General features: G+C 36.3%; 1 protein-coding gene and 1 long non-coding RNA gene across 2 annotated transcripts; both read left to right on the plus strand.

The window, feature by feature from the left end:
* The first annotated feature begins 1,946 nt into the window (after positions 1 to 1,946).
* Positions 1,947 to 4,565, plus strand: LOC129283294 (uncharacterized). The gene is made up of 3 exons (XR_010294411.1): positions 1,947 to 2,084; positions 3,519 to 3,676; positions 4,531 to 4,565. It is a non-coding gene; the product is annotated as an uncharacterized LOC129283294 (long non-coding RNA).
* Positions 4,566 to 10,197: 5,632 nt separating this feature from the next.
* LOC135155282 (uncharacterized) lies at positions 10,198 to 18,801 on the plus strand. Its single transcript, XM_064104221.1, has 4 exons — positions 10,198 to 10,570; positions 14,617 to 14,867; positions 18,241 to 18,369; positions 18,640 to 18,801. Exons 1-4 carry the CDS (start codon positions 10,198 to 10,200, stop codon positions 18,799 to 18,801), a joined length of 915 nt encoding a protein of 304 aa, XP_063960291.1.
* Positions 18,802 to 23,008: the final 4,207 nt, after the last annotated feature.

A 23,008-nucleotide genomic window follows, 5' to 3' on the forward strand; every position in this document is an offset into this window, starting at 1 on the left:
TTAAGCTTATTCGATATTTTAAGAATTAAATTAGTAATACTACCTGCTGCCATTTCATGTTTAACCCTAAATCTCCCGGGGTATTTTGATTCTTGTCATTCCCGGGGAGGGGGGGAGGGCATTATGGCTCCCCCTTAAGATCTCAGCCGCGAATCGCGCAATCACAACGAAAATTTGCATGATGGTAGAGAATGACGTAATCTACGTAGTTGCATTGGTGAATTTCACTGAATTCATAGATTTTTATTTTATATGAATTAATTATGCTAATTTATTCATGAAATCATACTTTTTGCTCTGAGTCACTAAATAAAGCTCCTAGAATGCTATTTTTGGTGAAAAATATTCTTTATAGCATTCCTAACAATTGTGAATGAAACTAATTCTGATACCAAGACCAATTTCTTATGTATTTTATTTTTATTTTTTTAATTTCTTATGTATTTCTTTGTTTTTTACTTTTTTTTTTTTTTTTTTTTTTTCGATGGAAATCGTTCCAGACTTAATTCTGATCATAAACAAGGCAAAATTAATTAATTTTAATCAGTAAAAGTAGAAATAATGATACATTTATGAATTTTGGCTAAATACACAATTTGCATTGGATTTGTACATGAAATCACGTTTATGAGCAATTTTGGGTCTGACATGCACTTACATAATGTTGCATAATGTCGTAACTGCATACCCGGGCGTCACAAATTTTGTCTCAAAATTTGCGCGAGACTTGAAAATATAAAGTCAGTGAGCGGCGAGGTAAATTTTTTTTGCGTAGCAGATATATCGCGAAAATTGTCGAGGGGGGGCATTATGCCCCCCCCGGAGAATTAAGGTTAAAATGTAATAGTAATTAAATTTTGCCTAACTCTAATCCTCTAACAACAGGTTTTTCTACCTTCTTCGCGGTAATTCCACCCATGTTGTTAAGAGCTGATTTGTTAATGGATAATACTATACAGATTGTGATGTCAAGCGTTAATCTCAGATGTAAATAATGCATTATAGCCATCGCAGCGAGATTACCGGTTGTAACAGGGGCATTTTGTTAGCGCAGTGTTAGTGAAATGTTACGTTAACAGCGGCTAACAGCGTTTCTGTGCGGCCGATACAGAACTCTGGATTTTATGCTACTCAGAAATATCAGAAATCTCGTCATGGATCTTGATGGAAAAAGCTAGCTGTTGACCCATCTAAAAGGTGCCACATATCAAAAGTGACATTGTCAGAAAGTATAGAGTTTGAGCTTTCTGATGATATAAATAGTATCTGTGTCCAAAACATTAAAAAATGCGGAATTTGAAAGAGAAAAAGAAGGGGAAAGAAAATTATGTTTGAAGAATCTTTTCAGTCCTGAAATTCACTTATTTATCAAAATATTTTATTGAAAAAAATAACCAATATGAAAGATAAAAGTTTACTTTTAATATGAAGGATTAATGTTTACTATTTCCTATCGTGCAAATATAATTCCTTTTTTAAAGTAGTTATATTTTTTGAGAAAAAAAGTCTCACATTTCGCGAGATTTTGTATGGATATGAACTCAGCCACGAGAGGACTTGGATAAATCTTGCTCATTTGCTCATTAACACAGGGACCTCCAGACTGACTGATTGAAAATACCAGTCATTCAGTCAGAAAGAACAGTCCTCACTCAATAATTACAAGTGTTTATAACAGTTCAATAAGCGATGGGCCCTTGTAACAATAAACTTCTGCTCCCTTTTTTCAGTCACACCCGTACTCGACTCTATAAAAAAAAGAACTTATGCTAGTCAAAGATTTAGAAGATCTTGTCAAAACTTTCCCCAAATGGCCAAAATGTTGGGTCAATAAATCTTTTATTTTGAAATCGGCGCAAAACTTTCCCCTGGATAAACTAACCAACCCTCTTGTATCCTAACTGACTTTAAAGGATATTCATCTTGCTATACAAAATGGTCAAACCACCAGGATTGAGAACTTAGTGTCTCAAGGAGCTGATCTCAATGTCCAGTCAGCTGACGGTCAGATGTGTCTCCATGAAGCCATTAAACTCTGTTACAAAACTGGGAGAAATGTAGAAGAAAGTTACACGCTACGAAAGGTGATTCATACTTGATTTCGGTCTACACTTCAGTAAAGATTCAATAATTAGAATGATATGAACCGGGATATCATTTTGCATTATATTCTGATCATTTCTCCCATCTATCGATGCTTTGTGGAAATGAGATTTTGTATGTTTTAGGATAGCTAAAGCTAAATTTGATGGAAGCACTTACATACCACATCGTAATTTTGTATTGTTGACTACATTGTTTTTACTGTTCAATTAAACACATCTTTTCCGCTTCCATGACATTTGCTCCGGTGATAATCGCTCTGCTCCAAATTCCACACACTAATCGAATGACCAACTGCAACCCCGGTTTTAACTTATAGTCTGCTGTGCAAACCCTTCACTCGAGTAAAGGGTCTGCATTGCAGCCTGCTCATGCCTTGTGTACTGAAGGCCCTCTCGCTATTTGTATGTGCTAGTCTACTCTCGATTCGTTTTATCAGTGGCTGGCTCACATATGCTAGTCTGCAGGAACAGACCCTGCTTGAAATTTTGGTCTCCAGGCAAAGACTAAACATACAAAACTTACTGTTTCAAGGGCCTTCAGTAAACAAGGCAACATGAGTAGGCTGCACATTCAGGCCCTTAATCCGAGTGAAGGGTTTACACAACAGATTACACATACACATGTAAGCGCGTTATATGATACAAGATATTATATGATAATTTAGTGTTGTCATAGCAAATCAATATAAGTTTCTGTTCAAGATCACGTGACGCAGGATATTAAATTGTGTTTCCTAGGGCCCGTCTTATAAAGAGTTGCGATTGATCCAATCAATCCCCGGAATCAATCGCAAATGTGGAAAGCCGGCAGAGTCAAAATATATCCAGGGTAATTATGCTGCATATACTGTAGAGCACTTAGAGACTTCTGACAAAGTAAGTGTTAAGCGCTATATAAGCAAGTATAATTATTAAAGTGCATGTTTGTTAAAAAACACCTAGATATGAATGTAAATCCACATATTCTTTGTTTTCTTGACAATTTGGTGTGTTCGCCTTTGTTCAAAAAGTACTTTTCCTGTAGAAGAAAAATGACTCTGATGGATTTTCATAGAGTTACGATTGACTGGATCAATCATAACTCTTTGTAAGACGGGGCCCTTATCTATACAAAGTACCAAGATAGCATTGAACCAAAGTTTACATACATTATTTTTAGGGGTTGATTGTGAGAAATTTCCCCGGAGAGTGTTTCGGGGCGGTCTGAATGCAGAAGTAATTATCTTGTATTTTTAGCATGAAAAAGTTTTCGTAATTTAACGGGGGATTCTTGTGATCGAGGCGGTTTATTCACGACCACATTACCGACAGCGGAGACTCGGGGGGGGGGGGGGGGGGGGGGTATCACCCAGTCCACGGCTGTAAGATCGATTGAAATAACAGGCATTGGTTTACTAGTTTTATTTGATTCAGATTTCAGACGAGTTTTACAATGGAAACCTATCACCCGAGAAAGCTTTGGTGTTTTATTTACTTGACAATGGAGCTAAGACAGACGTGGAAGATAAGTCAGGAAAATTACCAATCCACTATGCCAAAGATGAAGTGGTTAGACAGATGATCTTATCGAGGTGATTTTATTTTATATGAGTAAACCTAACTATAAGCCTATGTCGCGTCAATGGGAACACTTTTTTCTAATCCATAATTACTTTCTTTTTTTAAGAATTGATATGAATGAGAAAGTGATTATTTTAAACACTCAATAATGAAAAAACAAATTTGAATTCCTAGTTTTGTGTTGAAGTTCAAAAGTTCAAAACAATGAGGAGGAAATATAAATCTTAATTTGTTAGAATACACTTCGTAAGTAATGATATTACAAGATTCTCTGTTCGCTGATGCTTTGTTTCCATCTTCTTCTGCATTCCCCCTATCTTTATTACATATAGTTTAATTTCTAAGAGCGTAAACGTCAAGGGATCATGAGCCATCAGTGTTAATGTTATGCAGTAGCGTACCTCGGATTTTCCACAGGGGGGGGGGGGGTGGGGCAAAACCGTCCGCCAAAAAATTGACAAGCCCCAAAAAAAAAAAAAGGTCTTCAACCACAAATATAGGATTTCGAACCAAAAAATAATTTGACAAGCAAAAAAAAAAAAAAAGGTCTTCAGCCACAAATATAGGATTTCGAACCAGAAAATAATTTGACAAGCAAAAAAAAAAAAAAAAAAAAAAAAAAAGTTTTCAAGCTTGTCAGGGGGACAAAAGAGGTCTTCAAGCTCGTCAGGGGGGGGGGGGGCAAAAAAAGGTCTTCAGGCTCGTCAGGGGGGGGGGGGGGCAGAGATACGTCCTTTGCATGGGTTGTGTCTCGTCAGGGGGGGGGGCAGACTGCCCCCCCCCGGTAGGTACGCTAGTGATGTTATGTCTTCATACCTTGTAGATTTAATGGTTGTTATTGAATTCATGTTTGATTAATTTTCAGAATGAAATCTCCTGAAGAGGCCTGTTATTATCAAGGTAAGATGCACGCAAAACATCACAACCGATATTGGTGGTTTAGTGGTGGTAGAGTGTCTGCCTCATTAATAGTCCAGTCAATATAGGGTTTGACCCACCACTAATTGCAACACGAGATATTCCACTGCAATGCTTTCAAGGAAGGTCCCCTAAACAACATACTAAAAGTCCCAAGAAATCCAAGCCGTGGAAATTTACAAAATTTGCATATTATGCAAATTAGCCATAAAAAGTTAGAAAAATAAGGAAAATAGATTACAAATAGATTACAAATTGAGTGTCCAAAACAATTTAATTTTGAGCGAAAATTCATGATAAATAACTGTATTCAACGTTTTTTGTCAAAAGTGCAAAAAAAAATCTACCTCATTTGCATAATATGCAAATAAGCATCCTTATATGGAAAAATGTCAAGGTATTGTGATTTTTCTCTCATTAACTGCTAGGAAATTTGATTAATATTGAAATTTACATGCTGCTATCACTAAGGACGTTGAATTCATTTGTATTCAGCTTAGTTTCTGTAGTGTAATTTGCATATTATGCAAATAAAAGTATATAACATGTTATAAATATTCAAGAAAACACACTGGTGATACATCCCTCGAAAATTGCAAGTAGATTATCTATTGAAATTGGAATATGGCAATACCTTTATACAGGAACGTTTCCTAAACACCATATTAAAAGTCCTTAAATATACAAGCATATATGAAAATCACAAAATTTGCATTTTATGCAAATTAGCCATAATAAATTACAAATATGGGAAATAATCAAAATATTGGAAATCAAGTGCAGAAAACAATACGAATTGAACTGAAGCCCATGATAAGTTTTACAAATTTATTTATCTTTTAATAAAAAATCGTAAATAAATCTACCTCATTTGCATATATATGAGCATCTTTATATGGAAAAAATCAAGAAAATTAGATTTTTCACCCAAAGCCAATTATGAAAACATTTTAGTCTAGATCAATATGATGTGATCACTAAGAATGGCAAATACTTTAATAATCAGCTTAATATCTGAAGTGTAATTTACATATTATGCAAATAAGCATCCGACATAAATATTCAAGGAAACACATACGTGATACTTTCCTCTAAATTCCATGTAGATTATGTGTACTAACCATGATGACCTTCCCTACACTTCTTGCTTGGTTGATATTGACTTTTGCACGAGCAGTTACCCCACTCATATTGTACAATGATGAGTCCATTCTACATGGATCCCACTGCTTGAATGCTTCATTATTTCCATCCAAGTCTTGCTCTCTTTTTGACGTTGTAGAGACTTTGCGTTTCGTGCGAGTATAGTCCACGCTTGCAAGCTCCTGGATTGCCAAGTGATCAGCACAAGATGTCACACCCGTACAAATAAAAGCCCATTAGCTTCGAATATTTTGGTCCTTGTAGCACACCACTTAGCTTATCAACTTGGGGTCGTTGTATTTAAAGCGCTTAACGATAAATCTCCACCCTACATATCAGAACTCTTATCTCAGCATAGACCAACACACAGTCTCAGATCAGCAGATCAAGCATTGCTGAGGGAATCTCTCAGCCACACAACTTGGGGTGACAGAGCCTTCTACATCTCTGGACCAAAGCTGTGGAATAGCCTTCCCCAATTTATCAGGAGAGCAGAGACCCAATCAACTTTTGAGTCTTACCTGAAGACCTTTCTGTTCCCCACTCCAACATTATCCCAAGAATAACTCAATTGTAGCATTACTAGGACAGTACTTGAACTGAATGATGATCCTAAGCACTGTTTAAAGACATTGAAATTTGTGAGATATTTCCTATTTTTGAGCAAGCGCCATGAGCGCCCAGCAGAGGCGAATACCGGCGCTTTACAAGAACCCATCATCATCATCATCATCACTTGTCTTGGTGGTGAATATGAGTACTTGCTTGGATCACAAGATCTCTGGGCATGCTTAATAAGAGTAACAATGGGCATTTGCCTATACGAGTGACATGAAAGCCATTCATAAATTCATAATGAAGGCTTAAAGTGCATTATAGGCATCTTTCTCAGATACAGGAATCGTGATTAGACGTTCTTGCTGAATCCAGTTGCTGCTTCATGATGAAGCATCCATTTTCTTTTCTTTCCTCTTTGATAGATCTCCTATGGCAACCATCTCCAAATATTAAAGCTATAATTTCTATGTAAGTCGTATGCAAATAATAATATTAATTTCCTGATATTTATGGTAAACAGAAATTCATCAGTGAGACAATGAACAAACCAGATAGAGGACTATAAGCCAGATTATTGCCTTTCCAACAAGAGGACACAACATAATGGAACACCCTTAACATCACCATCAAATACCATCCAACATTGATTAGACAGTGTGTACCACTTCCAGGATTTATTTGCCACAATGTGCTACTCATAGGTATACTGTGAGATTATCCAGATGAATAAACCTTTTAGTAATTATGGTACGACTAAGGATGTTCTTCTGGAGGAATGCTGACTATAATAGTGTCATGCAGATGTACCTTGGACAATCATACAACTCTCTGTACTGAAATCCGACAAGTCGAGCATAGGAGACTGAATGCCAATCAAGAGGACTTTAACAAGAACACACCGTTAACCATGTCTTCTTCCGACACAAGTTGCCTCAATTAGACAATGGACATACGTTGTGTCGGAAGATGTCAAGAGTTTTAGAAAAAGGCTAGGAAGGCTTGCACATTTAAGAGCTCCAAAAGCATCGATCAGTAAGGTAAAGCTCAGAATTGCTACAATGCATTAAAGAGGACCATAAGAGGGTTTGTACTTTGTAGACAAGCCTATAAGACATAATTTGTTGACCGGATTGACAATGATCCAGGCTGTAACAATTAACATGTTGGGAACCCTTAATATCAATAGCCAGTGGCGTACCGTGGGTCACGGCATTGGGGGGGCACCAGCAAAAATTTTGAGTCGCTCAGTGAGCGCGCAAAGCGCGCTCAATTACCAGCTATAGGCCTATTGACCTTATATAGAGACATTTTAAGGACTGTGCCATTAAACGGATATGTAATGTATCTCACTGATCAAATGATGCGAGCGCGAAGCGCGAGCTGAAAATTTTTGAAATTCATACCTAAAAAGGGTCAAAATAAGCTATTAAAAAAAAAAAAAAATACGTATCTGTCTCGCTAAACAAACAATGCGAGCGCGAAGCGCGAGCTGAAATTTTTGTATTTATTGACCCCAAACAGAGACAGTTTAAGGATTATCTTTTAGAAATCAAATAAGAGAATACATATCTCACCATACTCATCTAATTTGAGTGCCAAGCGCTTGCTGATTTTGTTAGAAAACATGAAACACCTTTTGTAGTCATTGTAATCATGATTAGAATACGCATCTCACTAATCAAATATTGCGAGCGCAAAGCGCGAGCTAAAAATTTAGGAAATTCAGAAGAGAAGCATTCTAAGGCTTGTTTGTAGGAATTTATGAAGACCATACGTACGTCACGTACAAAATGATGCGAGCGCGAAGCGCGAGCTGAAAATTTTTGTATATATTGACCCCAAACAGGGACATTTTAAGGACTATTTCTTTTTTTTAATCCATTAAGAGTATACATATCTCACCATAGTCATCCAATGCGAGTGCCAAGCGATTGCTGATTTTGTTAGAATCACATTCAAACACATGAAAAGCTTTTTGTAGTCATAGTAATCATGATTATCATACGCATCTCAGTAGCGCAAAGTGCGAGCTGAAAATATAGGAAATTCAGATCTGAAGAGGGGCATTCTAAGGCTTGTTTGTAGGAATCTACTATGACCATACGTATTTCACTAAACAAATGATGCGAGCGCGAAGCGCGAGCTGAAAATTTTTGATATTTACATTAGAAAAAGAGACATTTTAAGGACCGATTTCAGGGAATTCATGAAGAGCAGACAAATCTCATCAATCCACTAATTCGAACGTAAGCACGAACACGAACAAGGATTTTTTTTATATACAGACCTTAAAATGGGGCTATCACTTTAAGTAGTCATGAAAAGAAGCATATGTCACTACATAAAATAATAATAACTTGAAGTGCGATGATATATATTTGGTGCATATTGACTTGAAAACAGGACGTTTTGGTACAACATGATTGTACATGTATATCTCGTTAAACAGACAATGCTAGTACCAGGAATAATGAACAAATAGGCACTGAGCACATTATGTTTCATAAAGTAATGAAAAAAAATAATTCTTATGTAATATAACACAACATATAATATAATATAACATTATAATGTACAATAAATTCTTCTCCCTCTTTTTCTCCCTTTTCTCCCGTTTTTTTTTTTTTTTTGCCAGCCGATTGAAAAACTGAAACGTTTTCACTGCAGTCAATGTGATAAGAATCAAAATTTCTTGACATTTTCCATATAAGGATACTTATTTGCATAATATGCAAATGAGGCAGATTTGCTAGCTTTTTTTAATAAAGACATTGAACTTATTTATTCATCATGAACTTTTGTTCAAACTTACTTGCTGTGGACATTTAATTTGTAATCTTTGGATTAATTTCCTCATTTTCTTTTTTTTTTATGACTAATTTGCATAATATGCAAATTAATTTTCAGGCATTGGGATGAATTATCATGCTTAGTGATATAGTAGCATATTAATGTCAACATTAATGAAATGTTTTCAAGCAGTCTATATGAGAAAAATCACAATATTTTGACATTTTTTCCATATAAGGATGCTTATTTGCATAATATGCAAATGAGGTAGAAATGTTTGCACTTTTGATTAAAAACATTGAATTCAGTTATTTATCATGAATTTCCATTAAAATTTAATTGTTTTGGACATTTAATTTGTAATCTTTGGATTATTTCCCTTTTTTTTCTAATTTGTCATGGCTAATTTGCATAATATGCAAATTTCATAAATTTCCACTGCTTGTATTTCTTGGGACTTTTAGTATGTTGTTTAGGGGACCTTCCTGGAAAGCATTTCAGTGGAATATCTCGTGTTGCAATTAGTGGTGGGTTACCCCCCTATTCTGGCTAGATTGACTGGACTATAATAGGAGACCGTGGGTTCGATCCAAGACTTACAATTTAAACCTCCTGCCTTGTCAGGCGCTCGATGTTTTAGAAAAGGGTAGGGTAAATTGTGCAGGGCCCGTTGGGAGAACAGTTCGCAAGACTTGGTAGATAAGAATTATTATTATTATTAGTAGTAGTAGTAGTAGTATTAGTATTGTTTTTGTTGTTGTTAGTGCTATTATTATTGTTATTGTCATTAATAATATCAGTAATAATATTTTTATATTATTATATTTTGATTCATATTCCTTATAAGAGACAAAAATATTATGTGTTTTGTCTGTATGAGGGTCTGTAGGTGCATGTGTTTGGGGTATGTGTGGGGGCTGGGGGGTTGGTAGGCATCCAAGGTATATCGGCAACGAAACAGACTGAGTGTTCGTTAAAGGTCATTGCCCTGTGTCAATCCCTGAAGGCTCATTATGCCAATTTGTATTCACTCTTTTTCAACAAATGCACAGAAAGCGTGAGTAAAGAACGTCACAAGGAATCTAAAGTCTCTGCTGACGTAGTAACTTCAGAGGATTTCACTATGTCCCAGGATGATTCAAAACCTGCAAATAAGAGGGAGCAGAGTAAGCAAAATGAAACTCAAACCCAATCTGCAGAAAGCGATGAGGATCATACTGATGAAGAATATGACTTGATTCAAATTGAGAAGCATGGCATTACTGTCAGAATTTCCAAATATGAAATCTACAGTGCAAAGGACATCACTGTGAAAGTGATTGAAGAGGTCCCACCTGAGTTAAAGCTGAAGGAGACAGAAGCCATCATTTCGGTTGGATTGAAGATGTCGCCTTCGGACGCAATGTTTGACAGTCCTGTAAGAGTAACACTGCCCCACTGTGGTGCATTTACAAAGCCTACTGATGCAGAAGTTTACATCTATTATCGCAAGAACGGTACTTTTTTCTATTTTCTTTTTGATCGTTTTCATTTCACTCAGTTTTCCCCACTCACATTTCTGAAGAACGGAGTAATACTATTGCAGAAGATATATTGATTTCCCGGGGGGCCACTTACATTGACGAGTGGATACCATGCGCGACCAAAAAAAAAACACGTAAAAAGGATGTCTTTTACAAGATAGGGCACGTTACGTACGTAACGTAATAAGGGTGTCAAAAACACTAAAATAATGAAAAAAGGGTAGCTTTTTCGCTAGGAAAAGCTACGAGTTTAGGGTCAAATTTGCGATGGTATAAAAAATCAAGATTAACTGTTTTATAAAGGATGTACTTTTTGCCCTAAGAGTCAACACCGTGTTTAGAGTAGGATTTGCGAGAGGTGTGGGAGGTGGGGCTGTATTTAACCCAACAATAGCCACCTTTCGCAAACCTCACGGACGGTAGTATTAGGATCCCCTAACACAAAAGTTAACGCTTAATCGTACACTTGATTTTTAAGATTGATTGTACATTATAGTCAATAGAATCAAACGTATAAAACTGCTCTAAATTCATTTGCTAAGCTTTGTGGTACAGGGGGGTTACAGGCCCTACAGATCTGCTTTTCGTGTGCAAAATTCTTTCCCGCGACACCCGCACCATACATGCATGTACCTTATGACTGATTGTCATCATCGTATATGCCCCCTGAGCCGGCGGCGAGCCTCTACTATGACAGCTGGCTGGAGATATTCGAAATGCAGGGCCTACAATAGATTATGACATGGAAAAGAAAGTGGTTTTTCAAACAATTCGAGTACATATTTAGTGAGGAAAAAGTTACTGAAATAAGGCTTAGATATAGATCATTACAGTCCATCTAATCGATATTGCATTTAATGTGGATTATTTGTGGATCACTGGCAATTGATTCCATGGGTCATATCATCTCTTCAGCCAAAACCATTTCGAATGCGTTGATTATGTACACAGCATGTATACGTCTGAACACGTACCAGCCGAATTTGCGGGGTTTTTTTTCTTTTGTTTACTCCTACACAAACGATATGCCTCTAGCACACAGTGTAATGGGCATTATGTTTTATTTTCCCCAGAAATGGGGATTAGATTCAAATTCCCCGGGGGACCACTTCCATTGATGAGTGGATACCAGGCACGACCATGCGGTTTCGAAAAGCACCCTAAACAAAGGAAGCAAAGCTTTTCCAGATTATGAAAATCCATCTCTTAACAAGTATTTGGCTTGTGAAACCCTACAAGTATTGGAAATATATCACTTTCTTCAGTATTTTTAAACATCGTTTTTGGCACCCTTTTAACGTTACTAATATGGCTAAGGCCTATACATAACGTACTCAGGGGCGGATTCAGCTTTCGCCAATAGGGGGGGGGGGGCCAAAATATTTTCATCAACATTTTTCTCGATTGGCCGCTATAATCTGATTTTTTTGTTGTTGGTTTTTCAGGGGTAGTCCTAACTAAAAACTGAAGTTTTAAGTATATGTTAGTTTTTATTGTTATAAACAAGATAAGGTATCTCATGTGGTCTTAAAATTCTTTGATATTTTATGTCCTTAGAACTGAAGATTCTGAGCAGTTTTTATAATCATGAACAAAGATAAGTATCTAACTAAACAATGCGAGCGCGAAGCGCGAGCCGAAATTTTATTATAGTAACGTACTAATATGGCTAAGGCCTATACATAACGTACTCAGGGGCGGATTCAGCTTTCGCCAATAGGGGGGGGGGGGGGCCAAAATATTTTCATCAACATTTTTCTCGATTGGCCGCTATAATCTGATTTTGTTGTTGTTGGTTTTTCAGGGGTAGTCCTAACTAAAAACTGAAGTTTTAAGTATATGTTAGTTTTTATTGTTATAAACAAGATAAGGTATCTCTTGTGGTCTTAAAATTCTTTGATATTTTATGTCCTTAGAACTGAAGATTCTGAGCAGTTTTTATAATCATAAACAAAGATAAGTATCCAACTAAACAATGCGAGCGCGAAGCGCGAGCCGAAATTTTATTATAGTAACGTGAAAAAGGGACTCAATTAGGTCTGTTTTTAGTGATTAATGAAGAGGATACAAGTATCACCAATTAAAAAGAGTGCGAAGCTCGAGCTCAACATTTTTGATATTCCGACCTGAAAACTGGACAGTCTAAGCGCGTTTTTATCTAAATAAAGAACAAGCTGTGTGTCTTAAACAATAAATGCAAGCGCGAAGCACGAGCTTAATTTTTTGATATACTGACATGAAAAAGGAGCATTTTGACAAATTTTGGAAAGAATTTTCAAAGGATAGATATCTCTCAAATCAAACAATGCGAGCGCGCAGCGCGAGCTGAAAATTTTGATATAACAATAATTTGTGTAAATCAAACAAAATAATGAAAGCTTGATGTGCGAGCTAAAATATTGTGTGCAAATTGATTTCAGAACTGGATATATTAAGTGTCCTTTAATCCTCTTGAATGGGATTCATTACACAGGCAATGCGAGCGCGAAGCGCGAGCGAAAATTTTTATATAAAGACATTTTCCAATTCTTCCCCTCACCTTTTTCTTGTTTCCTTTCGGGGTCGGGCCGGCCGTTAGGAGGCTGTAATTTCCACATCGTGGGTATAATACCTCTTCCTTACTTTTCTTTCTGTTTTTCGTAGTTTCTTTCAAGTTAAAGAGTACACTTTTTTCTGCAGGTTGTCAAAAAATAGTGGGGCCGGGGCCGGCTCGGCCCCCTCCTGGATCCGCGCCTGGTACTTGCCAACTCTGTCCCCTTTTACGCGTGGTCGCGCCTGGTATCCACTCTTCAATGGAAGTGGGCCCCCCGGGCGGCCTCTCGAGCTCTAGGAAGGAACCAAATGTGGCTCTGGAAAGTCGTCCTAAATCGGATATATCGCTGTTACCATAGTAGCAACCAGAATTTTGCACACGAAACGCATATATGTTTCCGTTGCAGATGCGAAACGAAAAAAAAAGTATCATGTCACACAATTTGCATTGCAGGACAGAGTTTTACGACCATGACAACGGGCCCAAAAGTCTCTTCCAAAATCAACTACCGTCGTAAATAAGCGTTCGCGTTCTCCAACGAAAGGTCGGGAATGTATGTAAAGGTGAAACAGACGACCGATGTCCGCGACATAACAAAATATTGCTGTACTTAATTGTTTAGGGGTTCAATTCAGGGAATACTTGCCAAGAGTATCGTTTTGTTTGCAATACTTGTTAAGGGTAGGGTTTCATCACATGCCAATACTTGTTAAGGGGTGCATTTTCAGAATATGGAAAATACGCGTTTAGGGTGCTTTTCGAGACCCCATGGTCGCGCATGGTATTTCTCTCGTCAATGGCAGTGACCCCCCCCCGGAATTGATTTTTATTTTGAGATTACAATATTATAGTTCATGATGACCCAAACAACTCGACACCGTTTGAAAGATATGAAGGAGTAGAATACAACGACATAAGTTTCTTCAATTTTTACTGTTACACCCATATATTGCAAGCCCCGATCATGCCATGGGCTTATTTGGTTTTTTTCGCTTGCCTGTAGCGGCCGCACAGAAGCGCCGTTAGTAAAGATGTTGTTAGCGCTAACAAGTAAGCCACTACACCATGAGCAGAATGAACGCTCAGAAAGCGCATATGTTGGTTCCAACAAACGCATGTAATTTCAACTTAATTCCACATGAGATGACGTCATAGAATAGGGGATAATTAGAACAAAACGGCCCGTTTCCAAGGCTCGCTAATTTAAGTACCGGTATTTAGTAAACAGTCAGAAGGTGGAAGGTGAATATAAATGAAAAGTTCATCTTTGTATTCTGTAGATTAATAACTGTTCACATCTGTTTCATTTTTCACTCTAATTTCCCGCTTTCGATAAGGTGTTGGGAAAAGGCCATTGATATAAAATCAGTACATTTTGATCAATTTTTTAACGATACATTTTTAGTACAGAATGATCTCCTTTGCTTCGTGGGTTTGTAGAAAGAGGAGTGACTCATTTTTATTTTCTATTTTAATGATATTACAGATTCTACAAAGTTTAAAGCGATTCTCTCCACCAGCACGAGTATCCCAAAATGTGTTGTGAGAGATCGCGATCTAGATATCTACCTGGAACACTTCTCAGAATTCTGGATTATTGCTACAATAAGCATGATAAGAAGGATATTTATTGGGAAACGTGTTATTTGTACACCAATCATTCCTGTACCAGAACCTAGAAATCCCATGCCCATTTTGTGGGTCAATGTCAGGGACCAAAATGTTGCAGAAGGACAGGTTAGTCTTATTGGAATGCTTCCATCACATTTCTTCAAATATTCTCTGAACAGATACCTATATATATATATATATATATATATATATATTTATATATATACTTGTAAATAAACTTTGTTGGAACTATAACAATGTATTACCTCTTTGCCTCTTTTATCTCATCTGTGTCCAACACGAGGAATGAAATATCGTCATATATATGAGCATATATCTATATATATATATACATATATATATATATATCAAAGGTCAATTGGGGTGGTGAAATACTTTTGACGCTGCACTCTGTCCAATAGGACTGAAAGTATCTGAATTTAAGCTTACAGGGTGTTAAACATGTTTTAAAGATGTATATGTAATATTACATAGAAAAAATGGGGGGAAAATGTGTTCTTAAAAACATCCTTTCACACCGTGTGCTCTTTAACCAGGCACACGCACGTATAGACACACGAAATCACGGGCCCACACGCCCAGGTGTATGTGGGTTACTAGTTACCGGTGTTAAAGCTAAACTCGCAACGGCAGCAAATAAAAGACAAGTCCACCACAACAAAAAAATAGATTTGAATAAAATAAAGAAAAACCAAAAAGCATAACACTGAACATTTCATCAAAATCGGATGTAAAATAAGAAAGCTATGAAATTTCAAAGTTTCGCTTAATTTCACAAAACTGTTATATGCACATCCTGGTGGGTATGCAAATAAGGAGACTGATGACGTCATCCACTCACTATTCCTTTTGTATTTTATCATATGGAATATGAAGTATTCTAATTTTCTCCTTATTGGCAGGTGAAACAACGATTAATTCCTCCAGTTGGGCCTTATTGTCATGTCTGTAAAAAATGAAATATTGTATGATTCAAGCAATATAAAGAAAGGAAATAGTGAGCGAGGGACATCATCAGCTTTCTCATTTGCATGTCACTGAGTTGTGGATATCACAATTTTGTGAAAAATAAGCGAAAATTTAAAATGTCATAACTTTCCTATTTTACATCCGATTTTGATGAAATCTTTAGCATTTTGCTAGTTTGATTTTCTCTATTTATTCAAATCAACATTTTTCTGGGGTAGACTTGAACTTTGATATATGAAAAAAGTCTTTACAATCAGGATTGGTTGCCATCATATCGTCATAGATCCAATTATGGTAAATTTACAGAAACCAAATTTATGAAATCATGAATATTAAGATGAAGAAACATTGAAGATCTTCAACAAAGAAAAGTATATGTCAGAAAATGTATGATGGAAAAGGAACCGACAGCTGACAATCGCATAGCCAGGATTTCATTTTGGAGGGGGCGGTAAATGCACGCGAGGCGTGCCAACACTTTCAAAGATCGCGAAGTGCGCTCCCTAGGGGGTGGGTGCAGGAGGGGGGAGTTTCCCCCTCCCTTGCGAAGTGCGAAACTTTCGGTGTTTCATAAATTAAAATGAAAAGTAGCCGTCTCTCTTGTCTCTATATCAGCTCCAATTCAGTTGACTTTATTGTGATTTTGAATCTTGTTTTCAAAAGTGATTGTGAATGCACAAAAAGGGATAAAATGGAGGAAATTAAAATAATAAGTTACCGCGTTTTATAATTTTTTTTGCAAAGAAAAGGGTCCTGAGTAAAGGGTATTTTCTTAGTTATATTGAATGCTTCCCTTGGAAAGATCAGATTTGATTACAAACTATTGAGCGACAGTGCATATTTTTAACTCACAAAACAGAGGAGAATAAACTTGTATGCCGGGAGGAAGATATTCCTCCCCGCGCAGAGCAATGAAACTGAATTTTTTAAGGGCGGACGATTCATCAAATGCAGATATCACTAATACCACATCGGCTCTAATTCAATTGATTTTCTAAGATTATTGAACTTCATTACAAGGAAAATAGTTCGCAAAAAGTTGAAACTTCTGTGATTTATTGAAATTATATAAAAAAAAGGATGATGTATAATTTATTTGACTTATACCGAAGCGCTTCATTTTGAATGATAAAGAAACTTAAGTGTCATTCAAAATTTCAAACTGATGGCGCAAAACAGGACAGGAGATGAATGTGCAGGGAAATGACATGAAGTTTAATAGAATGTGATAAAATATATTGTACTTTTTTTTTCAATACAACACGAATTTTATACCTTCCTCTTTATAAATTAGGAAACTGTTAGCTGAAAAGCGGGAGAAGTTGCCTATATGGAGGGGACGGCAGAAATTGATATCAAGATTTTACCCGTCCGGAGCCGACCCGACCAGAAGTTGCGCGATCAATTTGGAAAAAAAATATATAATTTCAAGTTCATATACTTCTGCATAATTCCATGCCTTAATGTATACATTTAAACTTTAACTCGCAAGAAACTATAGCTAAGGTGGAAAAACAGAGTTATGGAGAAAGGGTGTATGATGGAAACAAAGAAGAACTGCAATGTTGTCATTTAGCGCGCAGCGCGGAAATAAAATTCAAATATATAAATTTAGAGCAAGAATGAAGGAGTTTCTTTTTTGAGAAAAAAATAAAGAATAAAAAGAAAAACCCACAAATCTACCTTTTCTCCTCTTTCCTCCCTTCGCGTTTCCTTTTCTCCTCTCTTACCTTTTTTTATTTTTGGGGACGTTTGGGGGGTGACGGCCCCCACCGCCCCCCCCCCCCTGGCTACGTGCCTGACAGCTGATTGGAATGTCATGCTTGTTTTATCCATTTCCTGCCTAATCATTTCGCGCATATTTTATAAATATGCATACAATCATTTTGACGGTCATTCATTTGTTTGAATTGGGTGCAAACTATTTTTCGATATCATTAGCTCAACTGGCAGTTATCTTTATTAAGCAAGGTAGAGAACTAGGAAATATACGAATAGATCAACTCTCACTTCAAATAAATCTGTATTGATGAGAAAGTTGTTAGTCCCGAGATATACCCTGAATATCAGAAATATAAAATATTCGAAAATATAATAAAAGATTCTAATTATAGCACAATATGTTAGGCTGCTCCTTATTTTCATATTTTAGATATAATTCGTAATGTCCTTTTCATTAGTTTTACTGTGGAAAAATACGAATTCCTGCGCTATAAAATAGCAATTCTAACTTCCCAACTACTTGAATTAATTATTGACTTACTTTGGTCACCTAATTATATTGGGATGCAATGTGGTCTGTTTCTTTTCTGAATAACGCAATTATTACAGTATTAAACTGAGGGGCCTTAAGTTTCATGAGTCATGTGAGCGGGGTAGATAGGCCTACCGGTTAGTCATAATTTTCTTTGTTTTAAGATAGCGCCCTTTTGAAAATAATTCGCTACACCGCCCCTGTTAATGTATTTATGCCTTTTCTGCCATTGCATTTGTATTTTGCTTTTCAAAGATTCCAGAAGGATATAAGGTCCCGATTCCTGGGGAGCAGTTCTTAGTCAGGTGGACATGGTGGACATGGTGGAGGTCGGGGGAATTGAAAATTTATTGCAAAGAAAGCACCTTGAAAGACAAGCCTCGGGTAATATCATTTTCATTATTCTATAACAAAAGTTATCCCGAATGTAACTTAATATAACCTACAAGTCATTTCACCTAATCGCAATATTGCATATTTGTGTACCAGGCAAGGTCAGATAAAGTTTTCTTCCAAAAACCCAAGCAATTAATTAACTATCTATAGAATTAAAAAAGTCACTCCTAGAAAGTGCTCTATATGTAATTACGAATTGCTTATTGATTTAATTTTCAATACTAATTTTCCTTCCAACATTATGAAACTTTTTTGTAGATTCTCGAGCAAGGAGAAATCCGTCACCTAACTGAGCACAAACTAATGTTCGAGGTGGATACACGAAACATTACTGAGAATAAATTTAACCTACACATCACCCTTCAACAGAATACAACGAAGGAGCTCATCGTTCCAATGTCGTTAAAAGGTATAAAATAGCGAATAGGCATGAGTGCGATGGTACAAGAATTTGCATGATCTAGGGGAAAGACAGATGCTTTGTCCAACGAGGCGTAAATCTCGTATAGGAATATTTCAGGAAAATATTGATGAAATATCCATATTCCTTTATAGACCGACTATGTCCAAGTCAAATTATACAACAGCTATTTGTTTTACATGACAAACTAAATTCTAAATTCGGCCCTAAAATTCGAGAATCATTAAATCACTTAAAAGGTTCCAAATTTTGTTCAACATCTTCATGGATATTATCATTGGGTTTGATGTTATTGTTTTTTGTAGTTTTTAACAAAAAAAATAGAAAATCGTACCTTCAATTCTTTGGTTCAGATAAAATACCAGCTTGATTATGATTAATAAAGAAAGAAGAATTCCATATTTTATTGTTCGAAATAGACACCAGAAATGAAATACTCCGAAAAATTGTTTTGCCCAATTGATCGTGGGCCCGGCAGCCGATGTGCGGCGCCAGATCGACGAGGCTCTATCCCTTTAATTGTTGAACGCCAAACAACTCCCATCTTTGAAGTCTTTTGGTCTGACGCGGCCGGGGTTTGAACCCCCGACCTCCCGGTTGTGAGACGGACGCTCTATCCACTGAGCCAACACACCGGTATAAGACCGATGGGGCTTGTCATCTGAATGCATCCGACTATCGATGAATTACAGACTCAATACTAGGTGCCTATCAATAAATGGGATTAACTGACGATGTAGATAATGCTTAAATGAACCAAGAATGCAAGATAATTATTCAACCAAATACATGAATACCACCATGCGAATGGAAGAACTAATGTTAAATTAGTTTATAATGTTCCATTCAATTCATTACAGTGATTAAAAGTTTGTTAATATGTCTTTAATATGTCATTCGTCTTTTAATTAGAAACAGCTACGGTGATATCAGAGGGAGGAGCTTGCTCACCATCAACGATAGCGACATCATCCCCATCGCCTAGCAAACATCCTGCAGAAACCATAAGTTCTGCTTCTACCTCTGAAACAAGGTGAAAATCTGACAGTATATAGTATTGACAAATAAAACTTAACCAAATGGAACATTTCAATAATTTATTTAATTCAAGCACGTGACAGAATGGCATTAACATACTATAGACCATGTTAAAAAAACAAAGTACGCTGAAATAGGCATATTCCCTATACCAACTCCAATTTCGACTTAGAATCCAATATCTATACATGTCAAATAACTAAACCTAACACATAAGTAATCTCAGTATCGAATGAGAAAAATTGATATCGAAATAGTTTAGTTTACTGTGATGTAGAGGATATGATATGAAAATGTCCTTGGCAGGATAAATTATGGAAATCTTTTTTTATCTGGTATTTTATTTATTTATTTATTTAAAATAATCTCTCTATAATTAGCACAAAACAAGCATTACATTTTATAGGATGATTGCTTAAAAACCCTTCTTGGAGGAAATAAGTAACATTACCCCGCTAGAGGGCACTAGCTTCCGAACATTTGAATGTTTGATTTTTTTATTTGATTTTTTTTAGTCGGCAGATGGAAAAAAACACACACACACGGATAGATAAAATTTCCATATTGGACGATACTTGAATATATATTTTTTTCAATTATTGGTTCTTCATCAAAGCTTTAGCCGGTCTTTATTTTATTTCAAACCGTGTTAGAAGATATCTCATGTTTTATATAATCTTTCGGATATTATTTGGACGTTGGCAGAAAAATTTATCCATTTAGGTGACCAAAAACTGTATGTACAGTATATAAGTGTTTGCAAATAATCAGAGAATAATGATCACTGCAGTTATTATCATCATCGTTAAAGGGGAATCCAACCCAAATAAAAACTTGTTTTTATAAAAAAAGAGAAAAATCAGAGAAGTTAATAGGTGTAAGTTTGAACAATTTTGGACAAACAACAATAAAGTTATGATTTTTTAAATGTTGTCAATATTGGTAATCACTATATCCATATAGACTTCAAATTGGCCGCATATGGGATGTCATAGTGATGTAAGGCAAGGATTGCTTTTCCTTGTACTCGAATGCATAAAATGGCTAAAATGTCATTTTTTTCCCACAAGTTTTATTTCAAATTTGTCTTTCATGCGGACATAAAACAATATACTACCTAGATTATATTTAGATTACTGCCCCAGGGGAATGGTTACTTAGGAGAAAACCACAAATCCCTGATAATAAAGTACATGGCCTATGGGAAAGTTGTCCTTGCCCCTTGTCATAATTTACTTACCCAGTTGCCAATTTGAAATCTACATAGTATTAGTGAACCCAATCGTATAGCAGCTATATCTTTCTTATTGCTTGTCCGATTTCTTTAAAACTTTTACCATTCTATTTAATTTGTTTTTCTCATCCCAAACACATATTATGGCCAAGGCTGGATCCCCCTTTGAACATCATCGCCATCAATTATCATCTTTATAATTTTCGATATTTATTTCCTTTATTTTCTGTAGAACAACAATGGAAGAGTCTGAGAAGGATTTCGATGACATTCTGAAGGAAATTGCTGAGCAGGTCAACAAAAGGCAGGACGTCGATGATCTTGGCTGTAAACTGGGATTTCATCCATCAAAAATAGAATCATATTGTGAGAATAACAGGAATGGATCACATATGGGCACGCGACAGATGCTTCGTGAATGGAAGGAAAAACAACATGAATCAGAAGAACGAGTACTGTTGAGGCAAGCCCTTGTTGGCATCAAGTACATTCGTTTGGCTGACCAGCTTCTGCCTGAGTGTTGATAAACATAAGTGATCCTAACGAAAAAGAAAGTAATAAAAAAGAGGCTCAATTCTTTGTCGTAAATGTATCGATTTACAGCAGCAAATCTAAAAGCAAATAATTTCCACAAAATTTCAAATTGTAGATTCAGCCTGAAATCATCTGGATTCCTACATATTCAATGGTTTCTGTGCTATTACAGACAGATGATATTTCAAGTGTACATGGTGGTTAAGAGCTGATAGAAGAGGCGTAAGGTTTACCGAGTGAATTAAAAAGGACTGTTTGGATGGTAAAATGAAGATGGAAGAGATTTAGGCACTCAAGAAATAAACATATATAGTTAAAACATTTGGTTTATCGACGGCACAACATTGTGAACAGCTTTTTTTTGCATTAATTTAACCCTAAAATCGTCGGGGTTGAACCAACCAACCCTCTCGACATTTTCGGCGACTATTCCGCGCTCGATGACATTTTACTTAATGTGCATCTTTTGAGACCAAATTTACAATGAAAATGAAAATAAAGAATGAAACTCATATTTTATTGTTCGAAATAGACATGGAATGAAATACTCCTGAAATTTTCCCGATTGATCGTTGGCCCAACAGTCGCTAAACGACGCCAGATCGACGAGGCTCTATCCCTGAAATGTTAAACACCAAACAGGGTCATGAGGGTCTTTTGGTCTGAACTCCCGGGTGTGAGACGGACGCTCTACCCGGCGCTCTACCAACTGATGATGCCATCAGTTGGCTCTTCTAACTGAATGAGGCCATGTCTGATTTACATACGATGTTGTTTCTTTGGAATGTTATATTGTTTTTTGTATTATGTTCAAAATTATGTGAAATATGTAAAATAGAGTAAAAGAAATATGTAAAATATGAGCCAAAACACCGGTCTTTGCCCGGGTATGCAGTTGGAAAATAAATGTATATATCGTATAAATATAGTTCTGCTCAAAAGGCAGTGAAACCCTCCAGAAAATTAACATATTTGAAGTTCTGCCATGTTTTAGATGTTTAGCTGCGAAGTCAGGCGATGAAATATTACATTCAATACAGTATGTTCCTATGGGCTCGCCGAACATTGTATAATATCATCTATATTCAGCACTCTGCATGAAGGAGTGTGTTTCATGGTGGGGATCGCTAACTTCAGAACAAAACTGTGGGTGTATAGGGGTATCTCCACTGACTGTGAGGTTAAATCAAGTATTGCTATATCCAAAAAATGTACATAATTCTTATTTCGCAATATTACGACGTTTTTACTTTGCTGTTCCAATGTACAAAAAGACAACATCATGACATGTTATTTTCTTCAATGTAGGTGTTACTTATTGATGTATAATGTTAATCAAATTGTATAAGGAGATATATCTTAGTATATTGAGAGTGAGGTTCCGATGGAGGTTCTGTGGC

This window comes from Lytechinus pictus, chromosome 8 (genome assembly GCF_037042905.1).
Source record: "Lytechinus pictus isolate F3 Inbred chromosome 8, Lp3.0, whole genome shotgun sequence".
In the NCBI taxonomy this organism is placed as follows: domain Eukaryota; kingdom Metazoa; phylum Echinodermata; class Echinoidea; order Temnopleuroida; family Toxopneustidae; genus Lytechinus; species Lytechinus pictus.

Coding starts and splice junctions, on each gene's coding strand:
- LOC135155282 (XM_064104221.1), top strand. CDS start 10,198: ATGTCCCAGGATGATTCAAAACCTGCAAATAAGAGGGAGCAGAGTAAG. Junction 14,868..18,240: donor AAAATGTTGCAGAAGGACAG/GTTAGTCTTATT, acceptor TGCTTTTCAAAG/ATTCCAGAAGGATATAAGGT. Junction 18,370..18,639: donor CCTTGAAAGACAAGCCTCGG/GTAATATCATTT, acceptor ACTTTTTTGTAG/ATTCTCGAGCAAGGAGAAAT.